At 39.2% G+C, this 13550-nt stretch overlaps 1 protein-coding gene across 2 annotated transcripts in view; it reads left to right on the top strand.

Annotated features, from left to right (window-relative positions):
• Positions 1-13550, top strand: part of ksr2 (kinase suppressor of ras 2) — an 80618-nt gene that overhangs the window by 17782 nt on the left and 49286 nt on the right. For both annotated transcript variants that reach the window (XM_057350529.1, XM_057350526.1), the window contains exons 4-5: positions 4630-4665; positions 5811-6342. In XM_057350529.1, the coding sequence (XP_057206512.1) occupies positions 4630-4665; positions 5811-6342 (568 nt within the window). The remainder of the gene's footprint in view (positions 1-4629; positions 4666-5810; positions 6343-13550) is intronic.

The raw sequence follows: 13550 nt of genomic DNA, 5'->3' as shown, positions 1-13550 counted from the left end.
AAGCTTCTAGCATCTGTCTTACATTATAATCTAAACCGTGTTGTCAAAAAAGTCCTGAGTGCTTTTTTTGAAATGCCAGCGCCGGCGTCTTTTTCTGCAGCTCAGAGCGTCTTTTGAAGAAAAAAAGTTTACATTTTTCTGAAAAATAAAACACCCTACTTCAAGCACCTTTTCACAGCTAACCAATGACAAGCGAGTAGCGAGACCTGTTGTTTCCATAACAACATGCGAGTAAGGTGATTGGTCGAGCAGGATCAAGCTCGGAAAAAATATAATGCCGGCCGAAACTACGGTTGGAGCATAGTTATAAATTAAAGTTTAATTTTCACTTTCGATAACTTTCGATTGCATTTCCAGCGAGAAATTAGTAGGCTATTGTAGTTTTTAAATACGTGATGGTTGTTGCAAATACGTTCTCTTTCAAATAGACTTCGGTTATTCTGCCGATGAAGCTGAGCTGCCTTCGTGCAGCTGCTATTTGTAACCACAACGCTGCAAGCTTTTTTTTTACTAAAAAAGCGCCATTGTCAACTTTTTCTTGTCAAAAAAGAAGTCAAATGTAAACACAGCCTAAAGATCTTGTTTTGGGTTGGTGTCATGTCATACTGATCTTACGGATTTCTGTATTATTAGAGCAAAACCTCATTAACATTATTAGTTTTGTAATGTACGGTCATTCCTCTTGACACCTGTGTTGAGTTGTTTTCTGATAATAATGACAGTATTGTGTGCTGGTGATAATAGTGTTCGGATAGATGTACACATGCAGCTCTTTGTTGCAATTGTGCAAGACGCTGTTGCCAAGCGATAGCTGCGGGTACAAATGCATTGTTTGAGAAACGTTGTGTTTACATGTTTTATTAGGATGCGCTGGATCATTATCGACCGTCTTTCCCTCTTATTTTCGTTCTCTGGTTTGGACATTATATCATTAGAGGTGTTTGCTGTGACGAGCATCATTATTGCTTGGACTTTGAACAAGTTCTGTCATATTTACTCATCTATGCTAGATGCTAAGTTTCATTTGACGCAAACTTTTATTGCAAAACTGTGGTCTCATAAGGAAGATATTGAGATTTCTTCCCATGTGTTTATTAGAGAAAAGCGATGCTTCTCTGTTGTGCGTGTGGGAGGTTTATATGCAACTCAAAAAGCAGGTGAAAGTCATCTGGAAGAATATTTGTGAGAAGAGTATGCGCCTCTTCAGGTGAAAATGAAAAATCGATGACATCTGCTGTTAGCTTTTCAATAAGATTCATCGTTTCGGGAAACACTGAGGAATTATTTACAGCCGTCGCAAAGCCACTATATATTACACAACAGACAGATTCATTCGCACCTTTCTCCAGCAGGACGGGTGAATCACGGGGTCGAAAATTGATGATAGACAAGACCCCCATGAGGTGAAGATGAAGATGTTTAGAACAATACACACATCAACCTTGAACAAAACACCGCTTTCCTCTTTGTTCTCGTTTTAGCAGAGTAATAGAAACAATTTGACGCAACATGTCTGTCTGTCTCTTTGTGTATCTGTTTATCTGTCTGTATGTCTGTGTATTGTTTGTCTCTTTATCCGTCTCTGTATCTGTTTATATGTCTGTCTGTCTGTCTATCTGTTTGTCTGTCTTTGTGTCTGTCTGTTTATCTGTCTCCCCGTGTCTACACCGGACGCGACAGTCACGTCTGGTGTAGACACGGTGTCTGTCTGTCTGTGTGTCTATCTGTCTGTGTATCTGTTTATCTGTCTGTCTGATGTCTGTCTATCCGTCTGTTTGTCTGTTTATCTGTCTCTGTATCTGTCTGTCTCTCCATTTTGTATGTGTCTGTCTGTCTGTCTATTTGTCTGTTTCTGTTTGTCTGTCAGTCTATCATATTTCTATATCTGTGTGTCTGTCTTTCTGTCTTGTCCGTCTGCCTGTGTTGTTCGGATCGGTCCATCCAGCTGTAGTTTAGTTTTTGTCTGGTGCTATGCAAAACATTCAGATGATCATATAACTGACTAGTTTTCGATGTTTGATGTAAGCAACTCGACATCGCAGGCATTCACACAGCTCGGGTCAAGCAGGTCACACAGCGTCCGTGTTTGCTACTTTCAAACTTTGAGTAGCTTGTTTGTTTTCTCGGCTGTAATTAAAATGCTCATTTGAGCATCTCCTATGCCCTGTGAGAACCACGAGAAGTGTCCTCCAGCCATGCCCAGTGGTCCTGTCCTTAAGAGTGCCAAACACTTATCTAACCATCCTGATCGAAGAGTGGGAATGTGTCCACTAACCCAGTGGTTCTCAAACTTTTTCGTTGTAAGGCCCCCTTTGTGTTAAGTGCATCGCTTTGCGGCCCCCCATATAAAGACGTATAATCTTAAACTTAGAATTTTAATTATACCAAAAACATTCAGTTATACAATGCTGGAACCTCAATTCGTTTGGTTGGTGGTGTCATTTTTCTGATGTTTGATTGCATAAAATCTATGATAAATTTCTATATTTCATAAAATGCCACAAAATCTGTGCCCCCCCTGGATCCATCTTAGGGCCCCCCCAGGGGGCCACGGCCCCCAGTTTGAGAACCACTGCACTAGAGCGTCCGTGTATGTGTAGTAAAAGGCTCTCGGCCTCAATTGTGCGTAGTGCAGTGTGCTCACAGCATCGTGGGTCAGGTACAAACCACTGGAGCCCTGTGATATTTGTTTGTTGGTTATGTAGGTAAAAAGTATTTTAGGATAAACCGTCTAAAAATGTTTTTTTATTGTTTAGAATGGTTCAGGTAAAGCTGTCGTTTTTTTGTTTGTGAGGTGGCTTGGCATCTCATGCATCTTTCCTGGCATAATGAGATGCGTTGCTCATGCGGGTTTCGTGTGTTTGAACCGGTGATATTTCTATCCATAAGAAAAATCACCAATGAGATCTCTTTAATATCTCAATTATTTCTTCTAGACATCAAAGAGATTCAAAGGAGAGCAAATGGAAACTTTTGCATAAACCTTCTGCGTCTCAGATATTCCTCCTGAAAAAAAGAGTCAAACCTCACAAATGTCTCCATTAGAGTTGTAATAGAGATTTTAACAATGTGTCAAACGGAGCTCAGATTTGTCAAGTCTGCAATCAAAAGTCAATATTATTGAAGATCTCAATATGAACTCAGACATTTCTCATCAAATTTTCACAAATCCAGATTATTTTACCTCTACAATCTACATTCATTTTACACTTCCACACTCTTCATGATGACATTTTTATTCTGATTATAATAAAGTGTAGTATTACATTTACTTGAATATAGTATTGAACTACAGTGACCAGTTGAAAAAGAGATGAAGAATAGTTCAGCAGCACATTTTACTGTGTGGGTTTCAGTTCATTTTCCCGTCTTTCATCTGCTCTAAATAAAGACGCCATCAATCGTCTGTCAACAGCCTACCTGATCTCCATAGTAAAGGACATTTTCTACAGCTTAATGACTGAAACTTCTCAGTATTTTACTGAAAAGACATTGGGGAACTTAATGCCGGTGAACTCCACAGATATGAATTTAGTCATGTTTTATTTGCTGGACAAGTGTTTTTCTTTTTGTTATGCAAAGTTTAACTTCAATGCAGAAAAGCAAGCGCGTGTATGTGTGAGAGAGAAGGTAAAAAAGAAAGACAAACAGGGAATATGAATGTGGGAACATGATGGAGTTTAGTGAAGTCTACCTCTCATCTGGAACAAAAGGTGGATCACTAATAGATAAAGTTCACCTGGAGCTTTGTGTTCGTGAGTTTTTAATTTTCACATCTACAGCAGATTAAAGGTGTGGGTGATTCCATTATAAAGAGGGTTAGCTCAGAAATTACAGCTTCAAATGAATAAAACGTCCATTTGCATAAAAAATAGTCAAAATCTTCGTCTGTTTATAATGAAATGCAGTCCAGAGATAAGGGGCGAAGACAAATATCATACAGTTCACATCGGAGAAATATATGAAATAATATTCTCATAGAAATAATGTAATAAAAGAGATTGGATCTTGGGAAGTGTTAAACGCTCGTATTAACCTTTTGTTTGTTAATTGTGTTTGTGTGAAGGAAAATGCAAGGTTAAAGGGACAGTTCATCCAAAAATGAAAAATCTGTCATTTACTCACCCTCAGGTTGTTTCAAACCTGTATACATTTCTTTGTTCCAATGAACACAGAGAAAGATATTTGGAAGAATGTTAGCAATTTTCAGTTCTGGGACATCATCCACTACCGTAGCAGGACATTTGTTTTGTATTTTTTTATTCTGTTGAACACATAATGAGATATTTTGAAGAATTTAGGAAGACAAAGGGTTGTCGGGCACCTTTCACTACCATTTAGTTCTTCCTACTATTGTAGTCAATGATGTCCCGGAACTGAAAATGACGAACATTCTTCCAAATATCTTTCTTTGTGTTCATCGGAATTTATGCAGGTATGAAATTACACGAGCGTGAGTAAATGATGACAGAATTTTCATTTTTGGATGAACTATCCCTTTAAGTTCACTTCTGTTTGATGCTACTAAATCGATAACATGTGACCATCTTTAACTTTTTTAGGTACATCTACTAAGTGTGCATTTGTTGTTGAATAAGAAGTAACAATTCTGTATGTTTTTTTCCCAAGAACAACTGGAGGATGATAAGTTACAAAGTAACGGAGGTGAGACATTATGTTTTTTTTCACTCTGTTTGTTTTCATTACTGTTGTCTGCTTTAGCGATCATTACATTGAGACATTTCAGACTCATGTTAGTCTCAGTCTCATCTCTCTCTGTGTGTTTGTCATGATAGATGCAGTCTGAGTCTCTTCACTGTTGACATCCTTCATCTGCTACAGTACTTGGTACTTGGCTCTTTTCTCATCTCGCCTCGTCTCTTCTGTTCTCCCTCTTGGGTCTCTCTTTGTCTCATCTCTCCTCCTCATGTCTCTTTACTCTTTGGTCTTATCTTCTATTTTCCTCATCCTCTTTTCTGTTCTTGTCTCATTCCTTCTCTTTATCTCTTTATTTTTTTTTTTAGCTCATCTCTCTGTGTTATGTCTCTTCTCTTTTTGTGTTTGTCTCTTTTGTGTCTCTTGTTTTCTTTTCTATTCGTCTCTCTTCTTCTCTTTATGTCCCTTTTCTCTTTTTCTTTTGTCTCTTTTCTTTTCGTCTCTTTTCTCCTCTTTTCGTCTGTTCTCTTTTCGTCTCTTCTCTTTTCGTCTCTTCCCTTTTTATCTCTTTCGTCTCTTTTCATTTCATCTCTTTTCTTTTTGTCCCTTTTCTCTTTTTCTTTTGTCTCTTTTCTTTTCGTCTCTTTTCTCCTCTTTTCGTCTGTTCTCTTTTCGTCTCTTCTCGTCTCTTTTCATCTCTCTTTTCGTCTCTTCTCTTTTTGTCTCTTTTCGTCTCTTCTCTTTTTCTCTCTTTTAGTCTCTTCTATTTTTGTCTCTTCTCGTCTTGTCTTGTCTCGTCTCGTCTCTTTTCTTTCGTTTCTTTTCTTTTCATCTCTTTACGTCTCTTCTCTTTTTGTCTCTTTTCTATTAATCTCTTTTCTTTTATTGTCATCCTTTTTGTCTCTTTTCTTTACTTTTAGTCTCTTTTCTTTACTTTTAGTCTCTTTTCTTTTCGTCTCCTTCTCTTTTTGCCTCGTCTCTTTTTGTCCTCTCTCCTCTCCTCTCCTCTCCTCTCCTCTCCTCTCCTCTCCTCTCCTCTCCTCTCCTCTCCTCTCCTCTCTCTTTTATCCAGCATCCCTTTCCTTACACTGTACATCTTTATTATGACTTTATTTTTCATTTTAACATGCACCTTTGATACTGTATGTCCACAGGATCTAGCGGTAACCAGCCCAAGCAGGACTGGTCCATTCAGTGGCCCACTTCTGAGTCGGGTAAAGAGAACACCCCGGTGGGGCAAGCGGACCACAGTCAGTGGGTGCGTCTCCAGCTCTCCCAGAGCCCTAAACTGCACTCCCGCTATAGTCAGCACTTGTGCCAGAGCCCTCAGGCGCTGGCGCCTCCCTTCTACTCCCAGCATCCACAGTCCCAGATGGACCGGCTGACCGTAGACACTCACTGCGGCCTCTTCCCCTCCCCTCTGGAAACCGGACATCACTCTCTTCCTCCCTCCCCCAGACAGAGGCACTTTGCTTACACACCTCCTCGGACTCCCTTAGTAGTGAACACCATGACCCCTCCAGGGACGCCGCAGGTCAGGCGCAGGAATAAACTGAAGGCCCCCGGAACACCACCGCCTGCCAACCGGAAGCTCATTCACCTTCTGCCGGGGTTCACGGCTCTGCACCGCAGTAAGTCCCACGAGTTTCAACTGGGGAACAGAATAGATGACGCACAGACGCCCAAGTGAGTAACAGTACATTGTACAGCCGCATATATATCACATGTTTAAAACGAGGAAACTAACTTCTCACTAGAAATGCAAAGTTAAATATGAAAGTATTAAATATGAAAATTATGCTTAAATTTACACAACCGGTTTCTCTGCCGCCATTTTGTTCTTTTGTCCTCGACCAACCTGAAATAAGCCACCTTATAAATAGTTACTTTTTGTCTCTGAGATTGTGTTGGCTCAACCAATCACACGCATAGCATTGTGGGCCGTAGAAGACAATGAAGGCCTCTCCTGCCTCTCATGAAGGCAGGAGATTTGGGCGTTGCAAGGCGGCTTTCTAGATTTTGGAACACAGCCTGTGGTGTGTGTGTATGGAAGATAGCTTCCTATCTTATGCCTGCTCCGATCAGTAAACTGGATTCAGTGGCATTAGGTTATTATGCTGTGATATGATCCAGACCCCTCTCCATGTCCTTTTAATAAGGGCCTGGACTCCAGAATGCCAGCAAATGGGGAAATCCAATCAGGACAGAACTGTGCCTATACCTCCAGCAGACTTAATTTGGGACTTGTATTGTCCATTTCAGACCTTCTTGATTTATCCAAAGGGCAGTTTGTGATCAGGCACCGATATGTTTAGTTTTAACAAGGAGGTCATGTATTGGACAATTGGGTCTTGTGTTATGTAGCAGTCAATATATGGCGTGCACATCATGTATGGCATACCAAAAAAGGGCATGCGTGATATTCACAGCCTGTCTTTTGGTGGATATTTATTACTCAAGCTCATTTTGTTTAAGCAGCTATCTGCCTTAAAGGACCCATTGCATGAAAGTCACATTTTTTCTGTGTTTAAGTGCTATAATCGGGTCCCCGGTGCATCTAGCAACCCAGAAAACGTGAAAAACAAGATCCCAGGAACTTTGTTTTGGTAAGCCTTTCTCTGCAAGCATGTGAGAAATCGAGCCGTTCAGATTTCGCTCCTGGTGTGACGTAGACGCAGGCTCTTATTATAATTTTACCGCCCCTTAATGTACACAATTCCACCCACGGCGCTGCCGCCATTGTTGTTTTCACAAGCGACAGCGGTGTACGTGACGCCATGGCTAAAGTTCGTGGACAACATGCAATGTAGTCGCTGCACAGAGTTCAAACCTAGGAAGAGACAGGAGTGGATTTATTTTATTTTTAGTGGAAATCCCTCAGAAACCATAAGTAAAAACCTGCTTGTTTGCGCGAATCACTTCAAGCCGGAGTGCTTTATCAACCTGGGACAGTACAAGCAGGATTAGCTTCAAAGTTGTTTCCTCAAGAGGGATCGAGACCAACTGAACGAGACAAAGCTGCTGATGTAAGTCATATTTATCAACAGTCTGAATTGACGTACATGTATCATATATATAGGAGGATAACGTTAGCATATGATAGCGAAGGGAGCTAAGTCAGTCACGGGCTAAATAGAATATTCAAAGCCAGTGTTAAAATTACTGTATATTTATATGTTATTTGGCAAATGGGCACTTGGAGTTTAGCTGTATGTATGTTAATACATTATGTGCGTTAATATGTTTAGCTGCGGCAAGCTGTTTGTTTTGGTAATGAACAGGGGCGAACACTACAGTTAGCTTTGTTTTAAACGTCTCAAATCATTCGTCCTTAGGCTGAAAAATCTGTCACAGCAAACTAGCTCTCACGTTGTGTGTGTAACGTTATAACTTGTCAACGACAAGCGCTAAAATCCACCACGTAAATCCGCATTCCGTGGATTTTAGGCAAGCATACACGCACAACGTGAGCGCTGTTTTCTGTGACGGATTTTTTAGTCTCCGGACGAATGATTTGAGACGTTTAAAATGAAACTAACCGCAGAGGAATTCAGGAAATATTACTTAGCTAAACCATTGCCATGGCAGTACTACACGTGTTGTGTTGACACGCCGGACAGAAGGGGGGTGGGGTTCGCTGTAACTCATTATCATTTAAAGAGACAAGCACCAAAACGGGTTACTGTGAGCATAGCTGTTTTTGACGAGGCAAAAAGGGTTTTGTTTACACAGCCATTGAGTGTTTTTAAGCAAAATATGTTCCAGACATTTCATGAAGACCCTAATAAATCATACCAACTTGTTGAAAGTGCTCATTTAATGAGTCCTTTAAGAGAGTCAGTTATGAATGTAGTTCTGCAACATTGCATGTCTTTTGTGGCACCTTGCACATGTATTGAAAGTGTAGAAAACGGCTCTCAAGTAAATTTGACATGAATTCTGCAACATTTTGACAGGTTTGATTTGCAAGACGAACATATGGTGGCCGGAAGGTGCAAAACAAAACAACAAATTGCAAAAGTAATAACAAATCTGAAAACAAAATCAAAAATCAAAATGACGAATCTGAAAACGCAGTATCAAAATCTAAAAACAAAATAACAAAACATAAAACACTACAACAATTCCGGAAATGAGTAACAAAGTAATAAGTCAGAAAACACAACAAGAAATCAATCAAACTGGAAAAGGTAAGTATTTTGTTGGAATGGGATAGTTTCTGCTGATTGGACGAAACTACTGTCAATCAAGATAACTAGGAAGTATCTGGAATTGTTGTTGTGTTTTATGGTTCTTATTTTGCTTTTAGATTTGACATTGCATTTTCAGATTTGTAATTTTGATTTAAGAATTTTGATTTTGTTTTCAGATTTGTCATTAGTTTCGCAATTTGTCGATTTGTTTTGCACCTTACGGCCACCGTCATGCAGGTCTCTTGTTTGTTTCGAGTTGACTGGTGATGTTTTGGTTTGTGAAATATTAAGAGCTTAATAGTGGTGGTGAAAGTAATAATTCAAATTACAGATGAAAAAACACTGCCAAAAAATAAATGAAATGAGTTGAATATGCCAAACAAACCCAAAACTCTCCAAAACTTCCCATAATTTACATAATAATAACGGTGATTGGAGACTTTTATTTTGCTAATGTCTGTGAGCATGCTTGTCTGTCAAAGCCACATTGTTTTCCTGCTATTGTTGAAGATGTAGCTTTAATTGAAAGACTTGGTAATGGTTTGTTTCATCAGCGCTCGCAGACGTCTTCACCATAATTGTGCTATTACCTGATTTACATGTTTGCTTAAGGGAAATACCGTGTTTCCGCTTCTTTTCTTTTTCAGTAAATGATGAGTTGGTGTTTCAGGTATCTCATTAGTGCAGCTGTTTGGCTAAATCATAAAATAATGGAACATTGTGGTGAACTGCAACTCTCGGAGAAATTAATAAGACACACACCTAATTCATATCTGAATCACGATGGAATTAGATTTTCTATTGATTTGAGGCGACTTAATGAAATGCCTTTAGCTCGTAGTGTGTGCAGCATGTACCTGGACGTGGGAAAATATTATGATAATGAGTGACAAAATGTGAATGAGACTGAAGCTTGGTGAGGTACGTTAACATTCTTGAGTTAATCGTAAATCGGAAAATAGCAAATAAGAACATATTGAAAACGTGTGATTGACTTTTGTATGTAATTTTTACACTTTACAATAAGGTTGCATTTGTTAACATTAGTACTAACAATGACATTTTACAGCATTTTAGTACATATTCTACATTTATTAATACGTTCTGTTCAGTATTTGTTTACTGGGAATGACTGTAACGATTCACCACAAGCCGGTTGAAAATCGATTATAATATGACGATTCAAGTCAGTTGAGAGGTTAAATAAATCACAATACATGTTTTGAACAGCAGGGGCTGCTGTGTTTACTGCAAACTTGGTAAACACGGATATGTTGATATTTCTTAATTTTTTTACAAAAGAATCCAAATTAGTAAAAGCAAAGACAAAGTCTTAGTTTGTTCATATTAAAAAGACTTTGGTATTATTTATTTTTATTTGATTTAGAATTTGTTTTAAAATTGCAATTTAGTTTTGTTATTTGACATAAAAGATACTTTTATTTTACAAAGTAATTTGTAGCATTTAAGAAATAATAAAAGGGCACTTGTTCATTTCTAATTTGTCTCAAATAATTTTGTAAAAAAAAAAAAGTGAAAAAATCGTGAGATCAGTAGCCTATCGTGAATCGAATTGCATCGTGAGCTTAGTAAATCATTACATCCCTACTGTTTACCTTGCTTAATGCACATTGAATTACCATGAACGAATAGACAAAACTCATAGAGTGTAAAAATATATTGCTTATTGTTAGTTCATGTTAGCTACTATTTTAAAGACTGTTTAGTGTTACTGTTTGGTTTGTTACTAGCGGTTCGTGAACACATTTCAGAATGTCTTTGGGGCACATGCAATTTGAAACTCATACAAAAATGAGAAATCTTTCATCATTTACTCAACCTCCTGTCATTCCAAACCTGTATGACCTTCTTTCTTCTGAAGAACACGAAAGAAGATATTTTAAAGAACGTTGATAACCAAACAACATCGGCCCCTATTGACTTCCACTGTATGAACACAAAACCACTGAGCCTTGTAAGATTTCAAACGACATGAGGGTGATGACGGAATTTTGATTAGATTTTGTCCTGAACTAAGTTTCAGTCCGGTTTGCATTGTGTTTGCATTTACAGACCCCAAGACCAGTTGCGTGGTTGTGTTGTGGAATGTTTTAGACGTTTGGCAAATGGTCCACATCTCAAAGAAAAGAACGGGCCGTGAACCTGCGCCCACCATGTTTCTCGCTCATAATTACAGACCTTTCGACAGCTCACATTAACCTGTGACCTCTCGCACACACTTCAGAATTCCTAATGAGAGATTTTTAATGAGAGAGGGCAGAGGAATCCTCTCGGCATGCACGAGCGTGTCAGGCACGGCGTTCCTTCCGCGTTTTTGAAAAGAATCTTCATTACGGAGACCGTGAGAATGCGTCTGTTGTCCTTCAGATGCTTCATAAGTGCCAACGTAAATGTCATCGCTCAGGGTGTCGTATGAGATGCGTGTTTTCATTCCGCTGCGAGATATGTCGAGAGGAGTCTTGCGTGTGGAATGTTTGACAGCTGTTTTATCAGATTTGGCAGGTTCGAAGGAGGACGTGCTGGAACGGAAAAGCGAGAGATGATGAAATTAGCGCTGTTTGATTTGCATGTCATCCGATTCTGTAACTTTGGCTTTGTGTGATTGGATCGTAACTGATTGGATTTGTTATATATATACCTGTACTGTTTCATTTATTTAGTGATTTTGCGATTATTGATCTGCCGAAATTCAACCCCTTCGAGTTTATTGCATCTCATTGGCTTATAGCTCTGCACATACGTGCAACACTCAGCGGTCGTCATGTTCGCGCTGTCTTATCGAAAACACACTTCTGTCACCTCTTAAACTTTTTAGCATGAAGTGGATGGCTATTCATTTCATGCTCCCAGGCCACCTTTCTCTCGCTCTCATTCTCAAGCCGAGTGCTGTTCTTCACTCTAGAGATGATTAGCAAGGATTATTTGCTATGCTAATGAGCGTCGACATGTTGGTCTCTCAGGCCTTGCGTGCTAGTCCGCTAGCTGATGAGGTAGTCGACAGTTAGCTGTGTTGTTTTCTGTAGCTTCCCAATGACACTCGTCATTTGAGGAAGTTCAACTATAGTCAAAAACCCAATGCTGTTAGTAGTGGCGCTGCTTTTAGTAACTTATTTTCCAACAACCCTGGTCTTGTCAGCTTGTAGTTAACTATATTAGCATACCAATGGATGATAATGTTAAAAATAGTTTCTGAAAATGATCCCAACAATATCATTTCTCTGTCTTATTACTGCTGTGGTGTGGACTCCACTGTCCTCTTAAAGGGACAGTTCACCCAAAAATAAAAATGCTCATTCATTCTCGATCATTTATTCATCATCATATTGGTTCAAAACGTGTATGACTCTAAAAGAATATATTTTGAGAAATGTTTCAGTGGTTTTGTGTTTATACAGTCAATAGGGTTCAATGTTCTTCAAAATATCTTCTTTTGTGCTCTGCATAAGAAAGAAAGTCATACAGGTCTGGAATGGTGAGAAAAGGATGAACAGATTTTCAGTTTTAAAGTGGAACTGTCCCTTTAAATGTATGCTTTAAATAATGTTTTTTTAAGTCAAGGTCTAACTGTAAAGGTCTTTGCACCTACATTCCGAAATATTCGTATGCGTTTTTTCGTACTTGGCTCTCGTTTGTACGGTATCTCTGAATTGTAAAAACGCCTCTCAAAATGCTTGCTACGGATGCGAATAACGCAGAAAATCGAACCCAGTCCGAATTTTTTTACGACCAACGAAAATATCGGAGGCAGTTTGTAAATGTGATTGACACAACGTGAGGTCGTATTTCTTTTTTTACGTGCGGCAGGGTCTAAACCAGCAGAATAAGAACGACCCGTGACGTAAGCAAACACTGACTGGCCGAACACAGCGCCCTCCATTGTTCGACAGACGCGCTTAAATGACGTCGCTGTCAACCGGCTTACGTCACTGAACGGTTCCTTTAGGTGCGAATGCGATCGGGGAAACTTAGTACGCACACGACAGCCCTCTTCACTCGTTTCGTAAATTTGTTCCTGAACTTATCCGGTCGTAAAGCGCCTACTGTAAAGAATCTCTTGTAACACTTTTTTAAGTCGAAGAGTGCTATATAAATAAATAAAACAAATAGAATTTTACAACTTTATGATTATAATTCTTGGTGTAAACTGGCCTTTACTCCCGAACAATGTTCCTGCACTGTAGAACTCTAGAAATTCATTATAAAGCATTGACTTATCATGTTTAAACAAAAAGTGAACGTTAGAAAGTGCACCAAACTTTATGGACACCTGTGAGATGGTTATATTTATAAAAATTGTCCATAAGAATGCATGTGTGCTTTTAATTGTGTTCATTTGTGCTGTAGATTATGAGCTTGATCTTATGTGTGTGTTTGTGGAGGAAATGCTGTCTTCATGGTAAAAGTGAAGCGCTCGGGAGACTCCAACTGGTAAATACAGCGGAGAGGACAGGGAGCGTGTGGCATACGGAGGAGGAGGCGCATGAATCACGCCTTGTAGCCTTTCTTTCTTTTCAAGTCATTCTGCTGTGGATTACTTGAAAAATTTGCATCCGCTTCAATGCAAGTCTCTGTCTTTGATTTGATTAGCTGTATTACCTTCACTTTCCCGTGCGACTTCCACCACCTCGCTCACTCTTTTGTTTTATTGCCTAAAACTTCAGAAAATGAGACGAGGAGCAT

The sequence above is a fragment of the Triplophysa rosa genome, linkage group LG2, assembly GCF_024868665.1.
Source record: "Triplophysa rosa linkage group LG2, Trosa_1v2, whole genome shotgun sequence".
NCBI lineage: Eukaryota > Metazoa > Chordata > Actinopteri > Cypriniformes > Nemacheilidae > Triplophysa > Triplophysa rosa.
This window is presented reverse-complemented; position numbering and strand designations above follow the sequence as displayed.